This window comes from Aptenodytes patagonicus, chromosome 16 (genome assembly GCF_965638725.1).
Source record: "Aptenodytes patagonicus chromosome 16, bAptPat1.pri.cur, whole genome shotgun sequence".
Classification (NCBI taxonomy): domain Eukaryota; kingdom Metazoa; phylum Chordata; class Aves; order Sphenisciformes; family Spheniscidae; genus Aptenodytes; species Aptenodytes patagonicus.
This window is the reverse complement of record NC_134964.1, coordinates 13861062-13886713: the sequence shown is the minus strand read 5'-3', so window position 1 is coordinate 13886713 and position 25652 is coordinate 13861062. Positions and strand designations below refer to the sequence as shown.

The 25652-nt window shown below is 44.5% G+C and overlaps 1 protein-coding gene across 2 annotated transcripts; it reads right to left on the bottom strand.

Annotated features, from left to right (window-relative positions):
* Positions 1-3299: 3299 nt before the first annotated feature.
* LOC143167979 (myosin heavy chain, skeletal muscle, adult-like) lies at positions 3300-20367 on the bottom strand. Of its 2 annotated transcripts, XM_076353978.1 has the most exons (39): positions 20303-20367; positions 19548-19790; positions 19318-19461; positions 19069-19225; positions 17438-17465; positions 17225-17339; positions 16934-17026; positions 16740-16803; positions 16548-16646; positions 16338-16441; positions 16100-16238; positions 15331-15449; positions 15064-15213; positions 14110-14280; positions 13424-13733; positions 13204-13271; positions 12340-12427; positions 12127-12244; positions 11378-11501; positions 11156-11292; positions 10796-11051; positions 9686-9928; positions 9279-9455; positions 9047-9192; positions 8868-8958; positions 8390-8779; positions 8111-8237; positions 7813-7931; positions 7216-7412; positions 6609-6792; positions 6357-6522; positions 6061-6185; positions 5592-5900; positions 5287-5490; positions 4895-5020; positions 4629-4799; positions 4437-4541; positions 4198-4293; positions 3300-3581 (listed from the first exon to the last, which is right to left on the bottom strand). In XM_076353978.1, the coding sequence occupies exons 2-39, from the start codon at positions 19752-19754 to the stop codon at positions 3426-3428; spliced, it is 5823 nt and encodes a 1940-aa protein (XP_076210093.1). In that variant the 5' UTR covers positions 19755-19790; positions 20303-20367; the 3' UTR covers positions 3300-3425. The 2 variants fall into 2 exon arrangements, with proteins under 2 accessions (XP_076210093.1, XP_076210094.1); XM_076353979.1 differs by lacking the exon at positions 20303-20367 and having other exon boundaries at positions 19548-19800.
* Positions 20368-25652: the final 5285 nt, after the last annotated feature.

Genomic DNA, 25652 nt, shown 5'->3' with positions numbered 1-25652 from the left:
ATGTCAACTCTGACATCATTCTGATGACACATGCTCAAGCTTCCATGGCAGAGCCATCATGTGGCAGAGGACAGTGGTCTGTAAAGCAGGATTTCAAAGTCTCAGAAATTTATGCTTGTATGGAGTAGCCCTGCCGTTACGTATAACAGGGATACTCAGGAGATGCTGTGTCATCTAGGCTTTACCCAGCATCACCTGGAGCTTTGGAGAGCCTTGTAGCTGTGGTTGTGAATGGGGATTTGTGGTGGGTTGACCTTGGCTGGACACCAGGTGCCCACCAAGCTGCTCTATCACTCCCCTCCTCAGCAGGACTGGGGGGGAGAAAATAAGATGGAAAAAACTCGTGGGTCAAGATAAAGGCAGTTTAATAAAGCCAAAGCAAAGGCCGCGCGCAGAAGCAAAGGAAAACAAAATATTTGTTCTCTACTTCCCATCAGCAGGCAATGTCCAGCCACTTCCCGGGAAGTAGGGCTTCAGTTCGCATAGTGGTTGCTCCGGAAGACAAACATCATAATAACAAATGCCCCCCCTCCTCCTCCTTTCTCTTAGCTTTTATTGCTGACCAGATGTCATATGGTATGGAATATCCCTTTGGTCAGTTTGGGTCAGCTGTCCTGGCCATGTTGCCTCCCAAGATCCTGCCCACCCCCAGCTTACTGGTGAGGGGGAGATGTTGGAGAGACAGCCTTGATGCTGTGTGAGCACTGCTCAGCAGTAGCCAAAATACTGGTGTGTTATCAACAGCTTTCTAGCTACCAATACAAAGCACAGCACTATGGGGGCTGCTATCAGGAAAATTAACTCCACCTCAGCCAGACCCAATACAGAATTCTAGAGTCATCTGAGTAGCAGTGGTCTTGGAGATAGCCTTGAAAAAGCAAAGCTCAGCACAGAGACACTGCTGCCATGGTAGAGCCATTCAGCAGGCCAGACTGCCTGATGAGCTCTGGTTGTTGGTGAGGCTGGACCTGGAAACCAGGTAAAGTGAAGCCCTTCGGATAATGCTGTTGTAGGCATGCAGCTATGGAGCTGTCAGTTGCAACTTTCCAGCAGTGTGAGTGTCCCTTTGGAAGCCAAGCCATCAGACAGTACACGTTGACCACTGTCAATTCACAGGGCTTTCCAGGGACCTTCACTTCCCAGGAGCTCCACTAGCAAGCCTTCCTTTGTAACACTGTGGTGAGTAAAGTTCAGAAGATTTCAGAGACCACCTGTCTCAAGCTTGAGCACTACAGGCTACAGCTGGGGACTGCTGACAGCTGAGCAGATGATCACTTCCTAGACTTCCCCTGCACTGCTCTCTGCTGGGGCATGCAGTACCATGGAAATTGCAATCATAGCTGCAGCCTGAATTCACAAGTTCTTGTTCTTAAGGACCCCTAAAGTAGTGGGTGAGCATCCAAAGAGAAAACTGTGCAGAGCACAGGCATGTAAACTCAGCAGAGCTACCCAAAAACCTACCTCCCTCTTCTCTGCTTCTCTGGTAAACAATCCCGTAAGTGTCTTAACCTGGGATAGTCCAGTAGTGTTACTGGGGCAAGCCAAACATCTGTGTAAATAGTGAGATTCAACAACTCTGTGTTTGTCTCTGTGTTCCCTTGGGGTGCCTGATTTGGTGGGTGTGTTCTAACTGGCAGCATCATTTTCTACTCTCAAAATCCATTTGAGGTGGAGGCTGTCCTTCCTTCCCCTGTCCCATACACAGAAATGCACAGACATGCTTTGTGCAATGGCCTGCTGTTTGGTTCACTTCTCAAGAAGTGGATGCCCAGGACTCTATGCCTGCTCCCAGTCCTAGGAAGGAGTCCAGTTCTCTGTAGGGACTAGAATGGAGCTAGGAGTCAGGAATGGTCCCTCAGCAGTTCAGGCATGCATCCAGCATGAAGATACCTGGTTCTCTCCTCCCAGCTGCCTCAATTTTCTCCTTTTTACCCTGATACTTGCCAATAGGGAAATGTGTTCTCTGTCCAAATACAAGACACCACAAAGCCCAGAGATCCTGCAAATGCTTGCCTGCACATTTTCATTTTCTGTTGGCTTTCTTGGGCATTGCAAGATCTTGTTAGACCTAGGGTCTTTTTTTGCACAGGTGCCCCTTTTCCCTGTGAAATGAGCAAAAGTCAAGCAGTGCACCTAAAAGTGATGTAGATAGATGCTGGATGGAAGCACACCTTTCTTCCTGATAAGAGCGAGCAGAGAATCAGTGTTGTTACACTGGATGCTGTTGTGCAAGTTTGCATTTTTTAAAGGATTCAACCTGTAAAGGAAGGGCTATTTAAGGCAACTCTCAGTTCAGCAGGTCAGAGTCATTCTCTCCTCAGCCTGCCATGCCATCTCCACTCCAATCCATTGTGCCCTGCTAGGCCCAGTGCTCAGTGCAGGAACTAGCTCCTCCTTCAAACACCAGCACATGCATGGTAGAGCTGGAAAGAACTACACTGTCAAAAGTATTCAGCATCAACACTTACTCTGCCCTCCACTTCATAATGTGCTTCTTGTTTTCCCTTCGTTGCCAGCTGCTCTTCACTCCTCATTTTTTTCTGACTTCTATCTGGTTCAGTTAGCATTCATCTCTCACCCAGGGCTCCTTCAGTCTTTCTGAGAAAATCCTCCAAGGTTGTCTGGTCTTCCTGAAAATAAGGGACAGAAGTTACCTTGAAGTGCAGAGCTGTTGGTGCTATGAAGATACCAGCTTAGGCAGACATCTCTGTGTATGTTTTTCTTTTAACATACCATGACACTGTCCATGTGTCTTTCACCCAGAGGCAACACGTAATGCATAAGAATAATCCAGCTGAGATGGCTGACAGAGCACATGAGAATTCACAGCTGTACATGCCCAGTGAGCCTCTGCTGTTCAGATCAGGGTCTGAATGAAGGAAAAAGTATTTACCAATGTTCTCCATTCTCTTCCCCTCCTGAGAAAAAAATATTGTCATGATGTGGCCCTATGAAGTGCCCAGCAGTTCTATGAAATTCTGGAGCCAAGAGGTGTAGGTGAAGGGAATAGTAGCCAGTTTGGGGGGAGAAAAATTGCATAATTGTGTGGTATCAGTGAAGCATCTAAACAGTGCTGTGTCTGTTCTAAATTGATTGTCTTCTACACCCTTTCCCCTAGCAAGAAAAATACATTATTACTTATACTTTTAACTGATGTGAAATAAAAGCATGTGCTACACATCAGACAGCTAATGGACACAAGCTAAATATTCAGCAATAGACAAAGTTTAATGGGATCCCATAGCTAACTAGGGAGACAAAAGCAAAACAGAGAGAGTGACAAGAAACTACTCATGTTCTGTATGCAAAGGAATCTACAGGCTTTATTCTATAGACACAATTACAAAGACTCATTGCAGAAGAAAGCGACCAAGAGGTTCACATTTTGTGCTGCCCTCAGGTCACTTTGCTGCCTCATGACATCCTCACTCTTCCTCTTCTATCTTCTTGCCATGAATCTCCCGGCTCTTCACTCGGAGCTTGTTGACCTGTGACTCTGCAATGTCAGCCCGCTCCTCGGCTTCCTCCAGCTCGTGCTGGATCTTGCGGAACTTGGAGAGGTTGACATTGGACAGCTCCTCCTGTGCGGGGAGAGGGAGTCGGTGGTGAGGAGCCCAGGGCAGGGGTTCTTTCCTCCTGCGCCTCGGCCTTGCGGGGCTGCGGCTCTTCCCCGGGGGAAGGCACAAACTTCCATCCTCCACCCACCACTGCTTACACATAAGCCTCACACAGACCTCCTCATCCTCCCTTATTCAGGACCCCACTCTGACAAGCTTCACCAGTACTGTGCCACTCTTGAGGAGCTATTTTGTCACTTGGATTTGTCATTTGTGTACTTATTCTCCCACGTCTTGCTGCCCAACTATCAGTGTGACTGATTGAGAAAGACCCTGAAGCCTTCTGCTGTTGATTACTAGCAGAGATGCATGAACTTCTCAGTCAGTGGATGTGGCCCCTGGGTTTGTTCAGTCTGACCTCCTGTATAAAACAGGCTGCAGAACTTCCCTCAGCTCATCCCTGACTGCAGGGGGCCCAGAACTCAGCAAGGCCTCATGACATGATAGCAAACCGGCGTGGCCAAGACCGTTGTCTCTTGGGAGTTTCCTTCATGCTCCTTCCCTGGTATTCATACTCATCTCAATGAGCATGCTGCCTCGATGGAAGGTGGCTCTTGCCCATTCTCCAAGCAATACTTACAGCTTCCTCAGCTTGTCTCTTGTAGGATTTCACCTTCATTTGCAGCTTGTCCACCAGATCCTGCAGCCTGAGAATATTCTTCCGGTCCTCCTCAGACTAGAGTGGTCGGTAAGCAGGAAAGAGAATGAATTATTGGTTCTGCATCATGTGAGCTTAACAATTCCCCATGGGGATTGTGTGCACAAAATCTGACTTGCTGTGAGAAAACTGTGTCAGCCCAAGGAGGCCTCCTGCCTTACCTGGTAGGTCAGCTCCTTCACCCTCCTCTCGTACTTGCGCACACCCTTCACAGCTTCAGCGCTGCGCTTCTGCTCAGCATCAACCTCCCCCTCCAGCTCCCGCACCTGCAATGAGAAGCCCATCTTTGGAGCTTCCCTGCTGGCTGCTTAACGTGACATGTTCACTCATGCACAAATACCAGCCCTACGCACTCTGGCCTCCAGCTTCTGGAGTTGCTTCTTGCCTCCCTTCAGTGCCAACTGCTCAGCCTCGTCCAGACGGTGCTGCAGGTCCTTCACCGTCTGGTCCAGGTTCTTCTTCATCCTCTCCAGGTGGGCGCTGGTGTCCTGCTCCTTCTTCAGCTCTTCTGCCATCATGGCTGCCTGATGAGAGCAAAGGGACAAAGCCATTTTGGGGCTGGAGAGAGTTTGGGGGAGAATACATCCACCATCAGCAGTGAAAGGAGCCCCCGACTCACATCCGTGATGGCCTTCTTGGCCTTCTCTTCAGCATTGCGGGCTTCCTGGATCGTATCCTCCATTTCACCCTGGATTTGGGCAATGTCTGTTTCCAGCTTCTTCTTGGTGTTGATCAAGCTGGTGTTCTGTGCAACAGGAAAGGCGTGATTTGTACTGTTAGACCTAATGCCTCCACATCCGGTTGAAAGTGCGAGTGTTGTTTATGAAAGTCTTTAATGCAAGAGTCCTCTTTAGAGCCATAGCAGCAAACCAGACTGGGTGGCTGGCTATACTGGCCGTATTACGGCATAGCTCTTCAAGTGTTTACACAGTAATCACTTCCAAGATGCATAGCACTCACATTCCTTGTTATCCCTTGTTGATGGGATTACCTTACAGCAGAGTGCCTGACCTGGGTGTGGAGGAGCTGCACACGTTCAGTGGCATCCAGAAGCTCCTGCTCAGCCACTTTCCTCGACCGCTCCGTCTGCTCCAGGGCTGCCCGTAGCTCCTCAACTTCAGCCTGCAACAGGTTTGCTCTGCGCTCCACCATGGCCACCTGCTCCTTCAGGTCCTCCTGTGTCCTGAGAGCATCGTCCAAGTGTAGCTGGGTATCCTGATAAGAGACACGAGAGAAATTACAAGGTGGCACAGCACTCTTGAGTTTTGAAAACGTAAGGTAAGACATTGTTCTATATGTATCTTTGCTAAACAAACCTTGAGCACTGCCTGTGTGTTTCTCAGGTTCTTTTGTGCCTCGGCAGCCACGCGGTTGGCATGGCTCAGCTGGATCTCCATTTCATTCAGGTCTCCCTCCATCTTCTTCTTCAGCCGCAGGGCTTCATTCCTGCTCCTGATCTCAGCGTCCAGGGTGCTCTGCATGGACTCCACAATTCTGAGGTGGTTTCTCTTCATCTGGTCGATCTCCTCATCTTTCTCTGCTATCTTCCTGTCAACCTCAGACTTCACCTGGTTGAGCTCAAGCTGGAGGCGCAGGATCTTCCCCTCTTCATGTTCCAGGGAGGCCTGGACAAGTCAGCAGGAACAGTGACTTAAACTACCGCTTCCTTTCTAAGTGATCACTTATGCAGTACTTCATGAAATCTAGGCTTGCTTTATTGCCATGGCTGCAGATAACTATTCCCATACTTTCAGTCCGGACACCATTTATTAGCACTGTGTGTACCTCAGCTTCCTCCAGAGCAGCCTGGATTTCAGATTTCTCCTGCTCAATCTGCTTCTTGACTTTCTCCAGCTCGTGAATCGCCTTTCCTCCCTCGGCAATCTGCTCCGTGAGGTCGGAAATCTCCTCTGAGGGAACAAAGACCAATGGCATGGTCAGGCACAGAGCCGAATGGGAAGGGCCCTGCCACACCAAGGTGACAGCCATCTTCGCAGACCTGCAGGCACAGGCCCAGGTGGAATGCTCAGTAGACAAGCTTGTGAGAAAGCCCTGCCAGGAGCAGAGGGCCAGGGACTTACGCTGCAGGTTCTTGTTCTCACGCTTCAGCGTTTCCAGGTGGTCCAAGGACTCCTCATAGGCATTCTTCATCTTAAACAGCTCCGTGCTGAGAGAGCGAGACTCCTTCTGGGAGGCTTCCAGCTCAGCCTGCGTTTCCTCATACTTCTGCTTCCAATCTGCCAGGATCTGAAGAGAAACTGGGTGTGAATATGGATGTGGCAATCAGGAGGGGATGCTCTGCTCGGGAACCCCAGGCCTGGAGCCCAAAAGACCTTGTCAAAGTTCTTCTGCTTCTTATCCAGAGCTGCGCAGGCAGCATTTGACCGCTCCACGTCAATCATCAGGTCCTCCACTTCATTCTGCAGCCTCTGCTTTGTCTTTTCCAGGGAGGCACATTTGGCATTCACAGCTTCAACGTGTTCCTCTGCATCCTGCAGGCGCTGTGCCAGCTTCTTCCTGGGAGGAGATAAGCACAGCTCCAGGTTAGAGCTCAGAGGGGAGACAATTTTGTACTGTTCATGAGAGGACGGTTGGCCACTTTGGGGGCTTTCAGCCTAGCACTTTTCACAGCGTTTTTTCTGTTCCAAGACTGCATGCAGCCTAAAGGGCCTATCACTTCTGTGTCCTAGCACCTACTGAGTATTTGGCCTGCCTTAGGCTTTCTAGCTCTGAAGGCTACGTTTGTCCTTCCAATCCACACTTTTGCCACAGCACACTTTTCTTCTCTCTCCCTCTCTCCCCTCTACCACAAAGACAGTATATCCTTGCCTTTGTCCCACCCCTGTCCTAACCCGCTCTCAGAGACTCCAATTTCCAATTTCCCTTGACAGTCTCAGTCTCAGTCTTCTCCAGCCTTTCGACATCCCACTTCCCACGTACTTGGCCTCCTCCAGCTCCTCCGTGCGCTGAATAGCGTCCGTCTCGTATTTGGTTCTCCACTGGGCCACTTCGCTGTTGGCCTTGGACAGGGCGCGCTGCAGCTCCCCCTTGGCTTCCTGCTCCTCCTCATATTGTTCCCGGAGCAAGTCACAGTCGTGGCGAGCAGACTGCAAGCCGTGGGCCAGCGCATTCTTGGCCTGTGGGGACATTGGGAATGGTAACTGGAATACTTGTCTTGAGATGCCTCTTGGCAGTGAAATTAGAATGGAACTCTAATTAGGCAAATGCAAAGCTGGGAGCTGACAAAGCCTTCATCAGATCCTCCTGCTGGAGGATCAGGATGTGTTAGTGACAGGTGCTCTGGGGACAGTAATCTGCTGTTTCTGTAAATGTTACGACGTATGTGTCTGAATCCTGTCTTAGAGAGTATCGTCAGAATCTCACGAAAGCCTTGTGGATGACTTCCTCCAGCATCAAAATCATTACACTTCCTTCCCTCTCTAGCTTATGAGTTGGGGTATGTCCATTACTGGTGTTCCCTCCAGTACTACATGTGTTTTGGTGATGTATGTTGTGGACAGTAGGGTACTTCCAGACCTTTGTTTCTTCCTCTAGATGTCTCTTGAGTTCCTCAATCTGTTGGGTAAATCCTTGCTTGCCCCTAGACAGCTGAGAAATCAGAGCATCCTTTTCCTCCACCTGGCGTGAATATTCACCTGGGAAAAGTAAAATGAAGAAAAGTAACTAGACTATTAATACTATGACAGTTTCTGCCTGTAAACGCATATAATCAGGAGTGGCCTGGAGAGGTTATACCAGTTGTCCCTTTGCACCCTGTGGTATGCTCATGGTGTGCAGATCCTCCCATGGCACCTCAGGAATAAGGATGTCTCACCTGACTCTGTCTGCAGACGAGCTCTTTGAGCACTGAGGTCATTGATCATGCGCTGATTCTGCTCCTCCTTAGTTTTAATCTCACTCAGCTGGTCTTCCAGAGTGCGGCACATCTTCTCCAGATTTGCCTAGATAGCCAACACAAGGAAGGAAAGGAGATGAACACCTGGACTCTGCCTTATCCTCACAGCAGGGATTTTTTTTATGAGAACGTGACTGGTAGATGTAGCCTATGTGCCATACCTTGGCCCTGTGAGCATGTTCTACTGCAATTCCATACCTTGGCTTTGGAGACAGACTCCATGTTACTGGTCAAGTCGTCAATCTCCATCTTCAGCTCGCTCTTCTCCTTCTCCAGCTTCTGCTTCACTCGTTGCAGGTTGTCGATCTGCTCCCCAAGCTCAGCTGTGCTGTCCGCGTGCTTCTTCCGCAGGGCGGCAGCCGTGGCTTCGTGCTGCAGCGTGGCCTCTTCAAGGTCACGACGCATCTTCTGAAATTCTGCCTCACGCTTCTTGTTCATCTCAATCTGAGCTGCGGTAGCCCCTCCTGCTTCCTCCAGGCGCTCACTGATCTCCTCTAGCTCCCTGGAGAGGTCAGCCCGATGCTTCTCTGCTTTTGCCCGAGAGGTCCTCTCTGCCTCAATTTCCTCCTCCAGTTCCTCAATACGGGCCTGGGGAACATTACGGACCCTTCACACCCGGGCCCTCCTCCTACCTGCTGTATTTCTGAAGGGCAGAAGAGAAGGAAGAGAGACTTGCCTGCAGCTCCTTGATCTTCTTCTGTAACTGCATGCCCAGGGCTTGCTCATCCTCGATTTTGCTCTGGAACTGGCTGATTTCAAAGTCTTTCCTTTGGGCAAAGCAAAGTGGGTTAGAGCTCAAAGAAAAAAAGACAAGTGCCCCAGCCCAGCACTCAGGGGCCCCACAGCCACACTTACTTCTTCAGTTTCTCATCCAGCTGCTGCTTATCATTTTCCAAATCCATTATGCTGTCATTTGCCAGCTTCAGGTCTCCTTCCAGTTTCCTCTTAGCTCTCTCAAGGTCCATGCGCAGTTTCTTCTCTTGCTCCAGGGACCCTTCCAGCTAAAAAGAGCAAGACCATCAGTGCTCTGCTGGCTACGCTTTCCTCTACAAAGTTTTCTTGTTCATTTAGCTACATGTGTGCTTACATCATCCACTTGCTGCTCCAGCTTGGTCTTAGCTTTGGTCAGAGTATTGACTTTGTCCTCTTCTGCCTGCAGGTCATCCAGTGTCTGCTGATGGGCCTCTTGGAGGGCTTTCTTCTCTTTTGTCAGCTTGGCAATGGTCTCGTCCAGGGCTGCCATCTCCTCTGTGAGGTTTTTCACCTGTTGATTGTAAGAAAGTTACAAAAGTCTGTGTAGAAGGCTTGACTGCTACTGCAGCGACCTTTTCACTTTGCAGTGCTTAGCCAGGAGCTTGGTTTTTATTTGGGCTGCCTAGCTGCCCCGTTGTGATGCTCCTGGTATGTTCCAAACCTAGCCTTGCTCTGAGGATACCAGGCTGATGTGGGAGGCATCTGTCCCTTCACCCTTTATGTGACTCACTGTGTGAGTACCTTGTTTTCGGTGGCATGCTTTTCCTTCTCAACCTTGGCCAACGTTAACTCGAGGTCATCAATATCTTTCTTCAGCTCTGAACACTCATCCTCCAGTTTCCTCTTCTTGGCTGTCAGCTCAGCATTGATTTCTTCCTCATCCTCAGCCCTTTCAGTCACCTCCTTGATTTTGGCTTCCAGCTGGATTTTGGTTTTGATGAGCTGGTCACATCTTTCCTCAGCATCAGCCAAGCTATCTGCTTCCTGGTGGGGAGACACAGGTTTGTGGGGGTTGTAATGTTTTGAAGTTTCTCCACTCTGTCTTTTGTATCACTGAGTAGGCACGTGTTAAAGTGGGGGCTGAACCTGGCCTTCCACTCCAGCAACTGGAAGATCTTGCCCGGTCTCTACTGGGAAACCTGTTCCTCTGGAATCAACATTGATTCCAAATTTTTTGTGTCTCTTAAAAATGCCTCACTGAGAGAGTAGCTATGAGAATACCTCATGCACCCACAAGCACAACAGAACAGCGGTCACTTCAGTTACTAGTTTCAGCAGGAGCAAGGGCTTGGAGTCTTTTTTCCTGGCAGAAAAGGTATTCAATAGCGTCTTCTTTTTAATTGACTCATCATGAACCTCGTAATATTTGGGGAGTAAAGGCTTTGTGAGAATAATTTAGTGGAGCAAGTGGTGTTTTGTTTGGTGTGAAGAAACTGCCTTTTCCTAACCGAGTTTGTTTCTGAAAGTAATCAAGGCCTTCTAGTGTAGCTGTCAGTAGGAAAAGTGGGTCCTTCTCAGGTTTGCCTTTACTCTGCTAGACAGATACACTGCTTTGAAAGTTGACTAGATGGAGATACTTCCCTTCCAGTTCAGAGCTCTCTGCTGTGGATTACGTGTTGGCTAGCGTTACGTGGCTCCTTCCTCAGACAGCGGGAAAGCCGAGCCTCATGTGGGGCTGCCATGAGACTCGCCACGCCCCCGTCAGTGCCTGTTTACCCAGCGTTAGTGTGTGTCATTTAGACTGTTTTCTACTGCACGTTTGTCAGCTTCCTGCAAGTCCCTGCCTAGGGTAAGAAGCATTCTGACTGTATATCATTCTTTTCCCAGGGACACATGAACGGTGATACTCACTGCCTGTACTTGGAGTTGCAGATCATTTTTCTCCTGCAGTAAGGTCACCATTTTCTCCTCCAGCTCCTTCCTCTTTGCCTCAGACTTTGCAAGCTCTTCCTTAGTTTTCTCAAACTCCTGTTTCATGTTGGCCATCTCCTTCTCAGATTCTGCACTCCTGAGCAAGGGCTTGATCTTGAAGAACAGCTTCATCCAGGGCCAGTGCTTGACGTTCATGAATGCACGAACATTGTACTGGATACAGAACAAGGCATCCCTGAAATAAAGATCACATGGTTATTACATACCTTGGGTTGGATGAATTTAGACTCAATTAGCCAAGACCTGTGAGAACATGATACGTGGGTGAGAAATGTCTACCTCCTCTCCACCATTTTCCGATACTCCACTCTCATCAGGAAGCCCCTGCACCTGGCTTGTGTCCTGGTCATAATCTCTGCTAGTTTCTCATCTCTCATCTCCTCCAGCAGACCTATCAGCCCAGCTTTGAAGAACACCTTAAGAAAGGGAACATTGTAACACATCAGTCTCAAGTAGTGCATAACAGAGGCACACAGTGTTTGAATGCAGGACTTATTCTACCTTGGTGTGACCAAATCTGTATTGGGTGTGGTCCACATCAATGGACCCAAGAAGCTTCTCCGAAGCCTTCTTGCTATCCATGAACTGACCTTCTGGAATAGCACTTATATTAAGCACTCTGTATCTGTAGGAGAAAGCAGAACATGAAGAAATCCGCATTACTGAAACCACCACTGCGACTGAACCCCACAGCCTTCTCAGCAAGAGCTGACTGTCTGACTGAGTAATGTCATGTATTAGAGAGACAGTCCATTCTTTCAAGACAGTGTCAGTGAAGATTTCGTACTGTTAACTCAGAGTCCAAGGGAATCCTGATCATCACCCACGTCCTATCATCGTGAACTGGTAGTGAAACATTTTTGTATTACTTCTCAGGGATACTTCTATTAGTACTACTACTAACACAACTCAACATTTGTGTTAGGATACTCAGCCTGTTCTCAGCAACGGCTCTCAGCTGGTCATTTTCAGCAACAGCTGACTACGTCATTGATAGGGGCAGACCTCCCTAAAGACAGTTCAGAGGCATTTTTAGGACATTGGGTGGAAACATGTATTGTTGTTCGGATGTGAAGTGGATGGAAAGTCAAGGCAACTTTTATGTAACCTCATTGTTTTCCAGTAGTAGACTACTGAAATGTGATTTGATTACAGAGTGTATACACTAAACTGTGTAGTAATTTAAGTAATTTAGGACATAGAAGGTGTGGAACAGGAAAAGAATGGGGAGAAAGGTGGAGCGCTCTCACCTTTGTTTGAAGTCAGCATACAGGACTCTGCTGGGGAATCCTTTCCTGCAAATCCTGATCCCTTCCAGCACACCATTGCATCGCAGCTGATGCAGCACCAGCTCATGCTCCATGGCACCTAACAAACACCATCCATGAGTGACTACTCCACTGTTTAATACGCAGGAGAAGAGGTTCTCTGGCCTGAGTTTTCCCCCTATTAGATCCCCTTACCAGGTGTTTTTGTTTCATTTGGGATGATGCATCGTACAAAATGGGGGTGAGTGCTGCGTAGATTTGTCATCAGCTTGTTTAAATTCTCCTGTGAGATTACAAGGTAAAGTTTAGATCAACAATTGAAAGATCTGCATCCCTGCAGCTGCATGTATTTCATCCATGGAAAGGAGTTAATAATTTGCCAGATTTATACTAGGTTGCAAAATTTCCATATTAATGTACAAAAGATTATGCCTTCATTCATCTTTTGCTGTTGAACATTTCTATTAAAAGGAATTATAATTTGGTTACTGTGTCATCATAATTTGTTATTTACAAAAACTGGGATATAACTCATTTGAGCCTGAGACTCATGGCTTTGAAAGTCATAAACAATTCCCTATGCTTGCCTTCCTGAATCAATAAACTGCTTAGTCTTTCATATGTGATAATCTTAAAGCCAGCCTTTCTGTTTTTCAGAACTGCTTCATTATTTATGAATTGTACATGGTAGCAATATTCAGAAGTCCAAAATCTCTGTTTCATAAAACATTTTGAACTCTGTGCAGTAGCTGAAAGAAATTGACCTATCTCAATTTCACATTTAGCTTAAAAAAGAGGTGTATGAAAAAAGATCTGAATGACAATATTCTCAACCATTTGAAAGAGTTTTCATTTTGATATATGAATGAGAGAATATAATTCCATGTTGAAAAAGAGAAGAAACTAGTCCATCATTTAAATGGAAAGAAAATTTACCTATAGTACATAATATTCTTCATCCTCTTGCTATAGGACTTCAAGAGTTATAACATCACTTTTCACATTTTAAATTCCCTTTCTTCAAGTAAAAAGAGACAAAGTGAGGAAACCAGTACATACCCGGAAAAGAGCTGAGACAGTCTGGAAAGAAGAACCCTTCTTCTTGCCACCCTTCTTGCCACCAGCCTCTGTAAATGAAAGAAGGGGAAAACAATATTAAAATATTGATGTTGAACATTGAACTACAGAACAGAAAACAATTTTTAAACATTTAAGTTTTCCTGTTTGATTTCCTGTCAACATTTTACCACATTGAAAATACAATTTTCACAGAGCTGACCTGCATCTGCTCCACCATAGTTGGCAAAGAGTAAAGCCAGTGTTTTCAGAGATGATTTCTGGTACAACCCAATGACAGTTTCGTTCAGCGGGTCTTTGTTCTTCTCCAGCCAGCCATTGGTGTTGTAGTCCACTGTACCAGCGTAGTGTATCAGGGAGAAGTGGGCCTCAGCCTTGCCTTTGACAAGTTTGGGCTTCTGGAAGTTGGCGGACTTGCCCAGATGCTGGTCATAGAGCTTGTTCTTGAAAGAGGTGTCAGTTGCCTTGGGGAACATGCACTCCTCTTCCAGGATGGAGAAGATGCCCATGGGCTGGAAGACATTACAACAGACAAGAGGGAGAAACAGATTCTTTGGTTGGAAAGAGGCTAGTGTTAGGACAGAAAGCTGTGAAACAAATCAGAAGATAAGGTTGCTTCTGTTGTTTTCTGGACAATATGTCACATAAAATTAACTGAGGTTCATTTTCCATCCTTGCTGTTTCGCCTTTACTTGTGGAACTACTTTTAACCATTGCTGGCAACATTACAAATTACAGAAATACAGAGCACTTTAATAACTGAAATTTATCATTTTAATCCAGACATAACCAAATTCTGTATGTATCCCTCAATAACTAGAGAATTCCAACATTGCATACGGTGCATATGGTGCATTCCATACACATGCACCTGAACAGGAAGGATACCTTCTCAATCAGCTCAATGCAGGCAGCCAGGTCCATCCCAAAGTCAATGAATGTCCATTCAATTCCTTCCTTCTTGTACTCCTCCTGCTCCAGCACGAACATGTGGTGGTTGAAGAACTGTTGCAGTTTCTCATTGGTGAAGTTGATACACAGCTGCTCAAAGCTATTGAACTGCCAAATGGAAAAAAAGATGCAACATTTTCAAGGTTCAGCCATCACCACAAGGCTTTTCCTTGTGTAGTTCTGATCCTTCAAGCATCTCTTCAGACAAATATAAGGCCCCTTCCCTATCTGTTCTCCCAGAAATCCTTCAGTGGGACTGTACTTGCATTCTGAAGAGAGAAAAGACTTCTAATTCATTGTAATGTAAAGATATTTTTTGCTTGTATGTTATCATTCCATATAATATGGATACTTTAATTTCAATAATTATCCCTTATCTCTTTGGAATCCCTTAATTCTAAAGCAAATTTAGTAATTAACTTCAGCACACTTTCTCCTATCAGAACAAATTTATTACTAGACTCTGCCTCTCCCAACACCCCGATCATGAAGACCGCCTCAATTTGCTACTCAAATATTTTTCTGCTCTTAAGAGAGTGGCTTTAGATATTTCCATGTGCTGGTATGGAATCTTTTGGGGTTCTTTCACCAACAGCATGAGCATTTCCTATTCTCTTTCAATATTTTCCACACCTTTGGCTCATATAACTTTGTCATGGATTTCTTCCTTTTTTCTTTTCTGTTAACTAAATTTAATATTCTTGCATGCAGTGGTATTAGTTTCTTTCCTATTAAGATCTAACGGTTGAAAAGGCCAATATCTTTAATAGTAAGATCTCTTGATCATAGTATTTTTTACAAAAAATCTGACTCTTCATGAAAGAAGTCTTAGAATTTTCTTAACACCCATTCTCCCTTCCATTAAGTTGTTGTGAAATCCCTGTTCCCTACATCAAAGATCTCAAAGCCAGCAATGTCCAGGACACCAATGAAGTACTGTCTGGGCTGCTTGGTATCCAGCTGTTGGTTGATACGAACAACCATCCACAAGAACATCCTCTCGTAGACAGCCTTTGCTAGAGCACCTACAGCATTGTGCACCTAAAGCAAAGGGGAAATACACAAAAGTTACTGCACAGAGAAATTTTAAGGAACTTTATCTGTCTGAAGAGAAATTCTGAGGTATAACCATGTATTCCTAGTAACAGATTATTTTACCTGCTCCACAGTTTGACCTTTGGTCACATATTCATTCCCAACCTTGACTCGGGGACAACACAGGGCTTTGAGCAGGTCAGCTGAGTTCAGACCCATCAGGTAAGCGGCCTTGTCAGCAACTGAAAGACAAGAGAGACAAAGAAAAAAATGATCATTGGACAAGGACTGGAATTTGATCAATGGGTGTGTGTCTCAAAATGACACCAATGTTCAAAATTCTTGACTGCAAATCTTTTAATCTAGTATCACAGCAAGCATATTGAATACAGGAAAGCTATGAAAGCCAATACTGGTATTTTTCTGAAAGTAGTTATTCATAAGAAACCTTTCCTTGAATATTTTAACTAAATTTATAAACTGAAAAAATGCTTTTAATAACTTTCACTTTAAAAGCACATGAAGAGTACAACTTGGCATCTTATATTTAAATAGGCCATGGTCTAGACTGCCAATAGGAGAAGTATGTACATGCCAGAGCTAATCCTAGAGCCTATGTATGAAACTAGAGAGGCTGCCTCTTCAAAAAAGCTTGTCAAAACCCTCTGCATGCTAAATGGAAAAATGCATGAAACTAGCCCATCAAAAAGCTACCTGAAGGAGTACCATTCAATAAGATGGGCCAAAGATCAGAGAATCAGGTTCACAGCTTCATGCACACTAAAACAAACAGTACTTAGTTTTCACTTGATTAAGCTATAGCTTTTGTCCTGTCTAAAAAAAGTATCTTCCCAAAACGGATTTCCTTATTAAAAGGTCAGTTGCTAAGGACCTTCTGTGCCATCGGGCTCTGCCTGCTCCTCTCGTTGTTTCTGCTTGAACTTCAAGTTCCCATAGTGCATGACAGCCCCTGTCAGCTTGTAGATGGCTGTCTTCTCATCAGCGGTGAAGCCCAGGATGTCAATGGCACTCTGCAGTCAAAGAAATGAAGCAAAATACATGTCCTTAAGAGGTCATCTATGTCACCTTCGAGACATGTACAGAAGGTACCTTTTTGCTGTGTTACTTACATCTGTAGCCATGAGCTCCTCCTGGTCATCAATGCTGGGAACACTGACCTCACCTTGACTCACAAAGTGGAAATCATAAGGGTTGGTGCTGATGAGGAGCATGTCTGAAAGCAGGAAAAGGCAAGGCACAGGCTTAGTTTTGCCAACCAGGTAATAGAGGGAACTCTTGCTCAGAGATCATCCTCAAAAAGACATAATGATCCTGCCTACCAATTAGCTCTGGCTTCTTGTTGGAGGTGACCTGGTAAAATATGTGGTAGCTTCTTTCTGCCTTGAGCTGGAAAGTGACTCTGGACTTCTCCAGCAGATCTGGCAAGGACAGCAGGACAGAGTTAGGCACAGGAACACACATGGAGGTGGGAATTTGGGAAGGAATGGGATCAGGCCAGGAGAGGCTCTTACAAGTCTCGATGTCCGCAGAAGCCAGTTTGCCTGTAGCTCCAAAGTGGATTCTGATGAATTTGCCCTGTTAAGGAGAAGCAGCAGCATTTCAGCCTGGATGGGTTCTTTTGACGTCTCCTTTACGTGGCATACTGCTGGGGCCATCACTTATCTTGTAATGAGAGGGAGAGATTTTCTCCAAAGCAACAACTTACAAAGCGTGAGGAGTTGTCGTTCCTCACGGTCTTGGCGTTTCCAAAGGCCTCCAGCAGTGGGTTGGCGCTGATGATTTGATCCTCCAGCGTTCCCTGAGGACGATAATTATTGCTGGTCATCCTTTCCAAAAATCATGCCAGGAACAGAGGAAAGCATTGACGCAAGCTAGCATCTATTAATTAACGATTTCACCCTCAAGCATTCTCTACAGGACGATAATTATTCAGTTACAGCGTTTAGCTGACGTGGCAATTACATGCCAAATGTTCAGTCTGTTCTTCCTGACTCACCTGCATTTTGCCTGACTGCTGCTCCTCTTTCTTCTTCTCGCCACTCGCTGCAATTGTTGCAAAGTACTGGATGACACGCTTTGTGTTCACAGTCTTCCCTGCACCGGATTCTCCGCTGTCAAACCAAAGAGAGAGGCAGAGAGCGTGTGGTCAGGCAGGAGGGCCCCTGGCACCGGGCAGCCCCGCAGGGACCCGGGCAGGGAGTGTACGTACGTGATCAGGATTGACTGGTTCTCGCGATCTGTGAAAAGGCAGAGAGTTTTCTTAGTGCTCCTCAATTGCAAAGAAATCAGAATCTATGACAGAAACTAACTGTGAAGTGAAGCTTCATTAAGAGTGCAGGAACACTGGATAGCCAATTCCCAATTAAAATGCCCTGGAAATGTTTCACGTAATCCCTTTCAGGATTTTTTGAAGTTCCCCCAATAAAAAATTAAAGTCTTATTTGTATATGGATATAAGATAAAATACTAGCTTCTTTTTAAGATAATTCTCTTTAAATCAAGATCGATATTTCTTTATATAAGAAAGAACCAAACCCAGATATTGTTTTGTAATGTCAATATGATTCAAGTGACTAAAACATATATTGTAAAATGAATTGACACTTTGTGTCAAGAGCCTTCCAAGATCAGACCATAGGCCCTCTTGAGTTCAAGGATTTTTTGAGGCAGGCATAGTACAATTGCATGTAATGGCTTGGGTAGACTTTGCATTAATTAATCTCCTTACTTTAGTTATTGAAATATACCTTTAGGACATATGATTTTCTTTGATAAAGAATTTCCAGGACTTAAGTATGTTGTATGCAATTTGTGATTCCCTTTGCCTTTTTAAAAATGTTTCAACTGATAGTCGTTTTGACGCGTCCTAGCTGTTCAAATGTTAGACAGAAGGAAAGAATGAATTCTGATTCTGCTTTCAATGCAACCTTTTATTCCTATACAGATCTTGATTTTACAAATTTCTGTCACGTATCCCTTCAATTTTCTCTTCTCCGTCATCAAAGTGTCCTTACTTACTTGTTATTCATACTGAATTTTTTTCATGCCTATGAATACTGTTTTGTCCCTCTGTGAACTTTTCCAGGTCCACTATCCCCTTTTTTAATGTGAGAAAACTAGAACTGACTGCATTATTCAAGATGTCAATGTTCCACTTTTTAACAGAATATGATATCATGGAGCTATTGCCCTTTTTGTTCTCTTGGGGTTTTTTTTCCCCCCAGGTAATTTCTAAAGTTCATTTTGTTTTCTTCTGCCCTAATGAGCACTGAGCCAAAATTTCTGTAGCATTATTCATTGTAAGTCTGAGATCTTATTCTTGAGAGGTAATAGCGATTTCTTATCTAATCATTCTGCCAATCTTTCATTTTCCATTGTATCTCCTGCCTTTTAGGCTCTGTCTCCTTCACCTGACAATCCCTTATCCTTTGGGGTTCTAAGGCAGTAAAAAAGCTCTGATAGTGTACTTATTTGGATTTAGAACTTCAATTTATAGTGATTCTTTCTTACTCTCTGATATGGATATTAAGTTAGTAATGTTTGATTCCATGCTTTTGTTAAGATAGAGCACCAAGACTTCTGTAGCATTGCTAATTCTGCTTTCCATGAGACTTTTTACTCCACAATTACAAAACTTAACTTCCAGACTTCCCTCTACAACATTCCCAGTGTGCTCTCTGTGCCATTTATCTCATTTAAAGATGGGCATTCTAGTTTACTCAGCTGACATATATGATGTAAACATGACTCCGTATGTTCAAAGATTATCTGCAGAGAAAAGGAAGATTTTTCCTGAAGTGCACACTACAATATCATTTGAAGGGATATCAAGCAACTCACCATTTAACATGAACTGATAGGCGTTGTCAGAGATGGAGAAGATGTGTGGAGGGGCCTCCTGGCGCTTCTTGCCTCGGTAGGCCAACACCACCTCTGGGTTGTACACCGGCAGCCACTTGTAGGGGTTGACAGTGACGCAGAAGAGACCCGAGTAGGTCTGCGAGGAAGGGAGACAGCACGTTGGCTTCCACTTAGCCTGGCAGAGCAGTTCCTCCTGCTACCCAAAGGAAGACTGCTGCTGGTACTTACGTAGATCATCCAGGTTGCATAACGCTCTTTGAGGTTGTACAGCACAGCGGGTTCGTGGAGGTGGGTCATCATGGCCATGTCCTCAACTTTATCATACTTGGGAGGGTTCATGGGGAAGACCTGATCATCCTTCACAGTCAGGGTCTGCCAAGGAAGAGAGACTGATACATGTCAGCTAAAAGCCCAGAGTGGGAATTAAGTTATGTTCTGAAGTCTTGCATTTTGCTCACCTCTCCAGCTTCACTCTGGACAGTGACCTTCCCTGATTCTTTGCTCTGGATTGTCCCTTTCACAAAGGATTCCTTAGGATGGGCCACAAAGACGGATGTCTTGGCATCAAAAGGTTTGTTCTGGGCCTCGATTCTCTCCTTTTCTGACTTTCGGAGATAAGGAGCTGCCTCCCCAAAGGCAGCCATCTCAGCATCCGGAGAAGTCATGTCTACACGTTACTGAAGACACGTCAGCAGAAGACTCTGAGGGGGAAAGAAGACACTTTCCCTCAGGTAGACAATAGTTTTCTGTGCCAGTGATGAAATCTCGTACAGTTTCTATCTTTCCAGTATTTAAACTAGTATGTCATTTTCAATAACACCTTTTGAAAGCTATTTTTGATTTGAACATCTAAGTACTTACATCCCACTTGAGAATGACACAGCATTCTAAATAATTTTAGTCTTCTAACTATGAACAGATTTTTTAATATGGATTATAATTTTGTAATATTATCATTCTGGTGCGAGTTTTGCCACTAAGTCAGTCACTAGTATATTAACAAGTTGGTAAATTTCTTCTTATGTTCCATAGTATTCCAGAGATAAATTTTAAATTGGAAATAAAAAGATGCCATGGAAAGCAGATTGAAAATTTCAGCTACCAGAAGCAAGCCCTCCCTTCTGGTTATCAGAAGCAGTCAGAATGAAGCGAGACATGCAAGATAAAGAGAAATTGCTCAGTCTCTGCAATCCTACAGAACCCATACACTTACCTTGAAACTTTGAGTGAGAGCAGGGCAAAATAGTCCCAAGGAGATTTTATAGAGTCTGGTATGCAGATGCTCTGGATTCTTCCTCTTTCTTCGGTCAAAACATTTTTGGCCAACCTTCTTTGGTTGACAGACTTGTTGCCAACCTTGTTTGGCAGACTTACCTAAAGACATAATTGTCATTTGATTTGACTAGATATAATTAGAAATTTTTTATATCTTACCAACTATGTGGCTATATCTACTATAAATAATTTGACAAGAGAATTAAGGGGGGAATCTCAATCAGTTAAGGCATTTAGAGAACTTGGATGCAGGACTTACGGATTATGCCGACATATTTCTGGGTGATCTTCTGATCCATCCAAGATAGATTGTTTCACAGTGCTGCAACAATTCAAACTATACAATGCAAGTAGTAGCATTTATCTTCTTCACATGATGCTGTGAGGTTTATAAAGACATACTTGAAAAATAACAGTACACCAAAACCTACAACTCATTGTGACTAACACCAAGGTGTTTTTCTTGAAAATAGAAAACCAGAAACCTATGGTAGCTCAGATTCCTGCAGGGACAATATATCAACTCTTGAAATACAGCTCATGTATAGAGCGCTTGAGGTGATTTCCAGGGTCTTGAGATAAATACAGATGCTGATGGATATAAAGATATTATAAAGAAAAATATAAAGGTATATTATATTTAAAAGATATTATATTTAAAGAATATTAAATTTCCCAGAAAGGTGAGGTATCTAAAGACATCCTGCATGTCCCTAATAAAGAACAAGGAGTTGCAAATTGTTGGCGCATCTACTATATAACATACGAGAACAAAAGGTGCCTTCTGATTTTAACAGCTAAAAATCACAGCATCCCCATGTCTGTAAAAAAGGAAGTGTTTTCAGCTGAGCAAAAAGATTAAATTCCTGATTTACAGAGTACAGCCAGAGGAAATATGTAACAACTCTTACTTGAGCTGCTTTAAATCCTGTGAGATTTAAACACATTCTTCCCCTGGTCATTGGCATTTTGGTTATTAAAAGAGCTCAGTGGATAACACATGGGCAAAGTTAGAAAAACAGTGCATGGATCTGATGTAATATCCAGCATCAGGCAATGTCCTGTGCTTGTAAAGCCCATTCCAAGGAGGGCTGCAGCACTGCAGTGCTCACTTTGTTGGAGCCCAAATCCAGAGCTCACTGCGGAGCTCCATGCTCAGGGCATGGGGAGGCTGATGGAAACACCCTGTACCCTGCCCAGGAGGAGCCCAGAGCCAGCCAGTGGGAAATGGTGAGCACAGGGGTGCATCTGAAGTCCTGTCTCTCTGGGGAGCAGGCACCACGGGGTCCTGGGGGGGGCACCTCCCTCCAGCGGGACCCAGAGCGCAACTGTACTCCCCAGCATGGGGCCAGCAGGCGTTACTCTGAGGGGCTCTTGCAGCTGAGTCCCTGGGGTGCTGGGGTGCCACGTGGTGTCCAGCAGCCCAGTGGCTATCAGTCCTGACTGAGGAGGGGACAGAAAGGTCTTGGCAGCTCAGAACCCGGGGTTAAGAAGACCATGCAAGGAGAGCAAGGGATGGCTGAGGCCTTTCCCAGGGCGTAAGAGCTGGGGGTTTTCTTCCCTCAGGTTGGGGACTGAAAATCTTTGACTTCCCAGTGGTCAATGAGAAAGCCAGTCTTCTCAGTAGAGCTCTTCTGGGTTTTTGCTGTTGTGTTGTCTAGGACGTGGGCCCAGCTCTGTAACAGGCAGGAGTGAGGCACATGGCCAGGCAGCTCTGGGCATGCAGTCTATGGGAAGGTCTAGTTTGAAAGGGAAGCGGACAGTGAGTTGTGGTGTCTCCAGGTGTTGACAGTCACTCAGCAGTGCTTTTAAGATGGAGGGCTTGGGTGTAGCACCTGCCTGCCCACACAAGCCCAGTGTTAGAAACTAAAATATTTTTTGAAAGTGCTCTTACACTCAGACAGTGGTAACATTTCCTATATGAGACAGCCCATAAAATGGAAGAAGAGGAATTATTCCTCACTTGCCCATCTCCATAACTCCTCCCCCACTGCCTGAACAACACAGTTGGTCATCAAACGGAGTTTTTAGATCAGCTAGTCAGTAGGGCTATGAAGTACCAAAGACAGTATAAGATAACAGGCACTAATATCTCTACAGGACTAAAAGGAAGGACCATGCAACTAACTTGGTCTACTTGGTTAAGCGGAGTAGCCCACAGAGAATGAACAGACATGTTTTAAAATCCAAGCTGTCAAATGGGGAGTGCTGAGACTTCATCGTTCGCTTTCCTGGAGCTGTGCATAAGCAGATCCAAAACCTTCAGTAGCCTTTTGGAGACATCGACTCCGTTAATGACAGTACTACAACTTGGACCAATTAATGTTGTTACTTTCACATCCTGCCTTAGCTTGCAGAAGAAGTTCAGAAAGGCTAGCCCTAAAATAAGGTAGTATATCAGAGTTCCAAGCAGACAGTTAGGAATTTGCAGACATACAGCTTGGTTCCTAAGTTTCCTGAAAAGAAGTAGTGTTTCTTCTTTATGAGTGAGCTTAATCTCATTCTCTATAAAGTATGGCTATGAGGGTTTCACTATGCATTTTTTACTTAAAATGAAGAGAGCAAGGCTGTCCATGTTTTGCCTAGATAGGAGATAATCAGCAAAAGAAGAATAATTGAAAATGGATACATGCATGCCAGAGGCGGAAAACTCAATTGAAATGAGTTTGGGTTTTTTTAATGTGAGTTTTTGCTCTAAAAATATCTAAGAAGTATTACTGAGGAAGAAAGGAGGCATGTAGAAAGATCCTTTTCAGTCCCTCTACAAGCAAGGAGAATGTCTCTTATCTCCTGCAGGAAGGACTTGAGCAGTGTTGGAACAATTACTAGTATATAAGAGCATATTTCCAGGGATTGTAGTTGGTTGTGAGCAGAAGACTCATGGATCACAGTTGCTATTTTGCGTCCTGTGGGAACTTCACACTGCGTGCATCTAAATTGTCTGGCAACTAGGTGCTGAAAAAAAAAAAAAAATCCATTTGATTTGTGGTTTAAACTTATCATGAGCATTAGAAGTTGAACGTGCATTGAGTGAGATGGCTGTAACTTCAGCATAAGACTAAGGAACTAACCAGACATAGAGTGGTGTAAGGGCATCTGACATCTGCTTGAATGATTTGATATGAACACGTCCGCAAATTCTTCAGCCCTTTCATCTGTGTCTTGACAGAATTTTTCAGGAATTCACTGAGATATTGTGTTCCTGACACATACCCCAAAAAGTGGATATTTCCTGTCTGTTTTCCTTGCTCTGGGATTACAGGTGGTGAACTCCACCCTCACAGGCAAACAAGGCCTATAATCGTCTGATTAGGAAACAAAGGAACCTTGCTTGCATGGGAGCCCTGGAAGATTTCCACAAGAGCTGGGCTGGCTTAGATGTGTCCATCTAGTAAATGGACTACCCTCATAAGCAGATCTAGAAAGGTGTTAAAATAAAGTGTTTAAGAACCTTCATAGGTCCTACATCGACAGAAGTCTCTGGAACCAATTGCTAGTAGTGTGCATTGTACATATGGGTGCAGAGTAGTGGTCAAAAAGGAACAAGCTGTTGTTAAGTGGGAGCTCAACTTTCAGCTGAGCTCATTTTACTATTTGTTCTCTCAAGCTTTGCTTTATAACTGAGAGTTTAAAACATCATGGCAAGAAATTAGTATTAAATCACATTTAAGGAGATTCCTAAAAGTTAGCAAAATTCATCATGTGGTTGCAGACTTAGGGTTTTGTCTCTTTCCTTAAAATTCTAATTACAAAGTTTCTTCAAAAGTGTACCCACCTTTGAGCTGTCCTTGCAGACTACATCTAGTGCACTTGTCTGTTTTTCTGTTAGGTGGGTTGTACAATTAAGGTGATTGCTAAATTATCAGGCCCATCAAGGATATAGGTGTTCAAAAGGGTTGAACAGTAAACTGCTCAGTGCTTGGCATTAAACAATTCAGTGCCAATAAAATGAATGACAGTAAATTCAGTAAGTCCTGCTGGAGCCAACAAGAATTAAAACTTTTTGCTAAGCGTGAAGAAAAATAAGACATATTTAACATTCAACATTTCATTTGAAAACTGTAATATCATACATTTCCAATTCTCATCAACCAAAAATTCCCTGCTTTTCTACAGATGCTATTAAAATGCATATATTTTAAGTAAGAAAAAATGATTGATAGCGATGGCAGCTGTGACAGAGCATGTGATGTTGATCACAAGATAGGCATGAATTCCTAGTACAGGTTTAGAAGGGAAAGACCTTTGCCACTTGGATTAGATTTGAAGATGTTGCAAAAGGAAAAGAGATCAGAAGACAATACATGTAAAAGAGACTAAGAGGAAAAAAGTTCATTGCGTCTTTGCCAGTGAGAATGTCTGTGTATGATTATCATTTGTAACCATATCCTCTAACGGTTCTTTCTAGAGACTAATAATGATATTAATGAAAGCTTGCAGGCAGCCTACCCTTGAAAGCCCATGTTCCATAGGACAGGAAACTCCTGCAAAGAAAATCATAGTGTTTAATCATCTAGCCACTCATATGAGTGTTTGTGAAAAGCTTCTTGGCTACACAAGTATTTGCTTTGCTGTCTTTCTGAAATATTTACAGTATATCATGAAGGGCAGCTATTTGAATGCTAGCTCTTGGTAAAGGATCTGCTGAAAGGAGCAACAATGCCTTAATGCAAAAAGAAAAATTAAATAGATCCTGCCCACCACTAACTTTCTCCCAGTCCTGTTATTGTCTCTGCAAGGCTGGACTCCACTGCACCTGAAAGCAAAGCACAGCACAATCAAGAAGAAAAGAGGCAGAGTGAGAGCAGTCCCTGGATACAGAATGTCCTGCTCAGCAATGCAGCGTGGGCAAGGTGCTGGAGTGCTGACATTTCCAATGGAGAAGGAGAAACTCAGGCATGCTGAAAATAGAACCATCTTGAGAAAGAGATCAGGCAGCTGCCTTACTCTCTGCCAGTCCTTAAAATATGACTTCTCCTCCATCAGGCTCTGTGTTAGCAGACAGAGAGAGAGACAATATTCAGCAACACATCACAGTCAAAGTGAAAATATGTACATAGACACAGATTTCCAGCCTACAGCCAGGCAGAATCTCATAACGAGTTTTACTATTAGATTTGCATTGTGAACTGGAGACTCGCATTTATAACATTCCAGTGTGGAAGGAAATTTCACAGCCTGCAAGTGTGATATGTTCTTCATTACTTTTATCCATGAGTTTCAATGTGACCATTAGTGGAAGAAACCTCATGGCCCTTGTTCAGGTGTCAGAACCTCCTGCCAAAAAT

Coding starts and splice junctions, on each gene's coding strand:
- LOC143167979 (XM_076353978.1), bottom strand. CDS start 19,754: ATGACTTCTCCGGATGCTGAGATGGCTGCCTTTGGGGAGGCAGCTCCT. Junction 13,272..13,423: donor CTATGGTGGAGCAGATGCAG/GTCAGCTCTGTG, acceptor TTTCATTTACAG/AGGCTGGTGGCAAGAAGGGT. Junction 12,245..12,339: donor AAATGAAACAAAAACACCTG/GTAAGGGGATCT, acceptor GGTGTTTGTTAG/GTGCCATGGAGCATGAGCTG.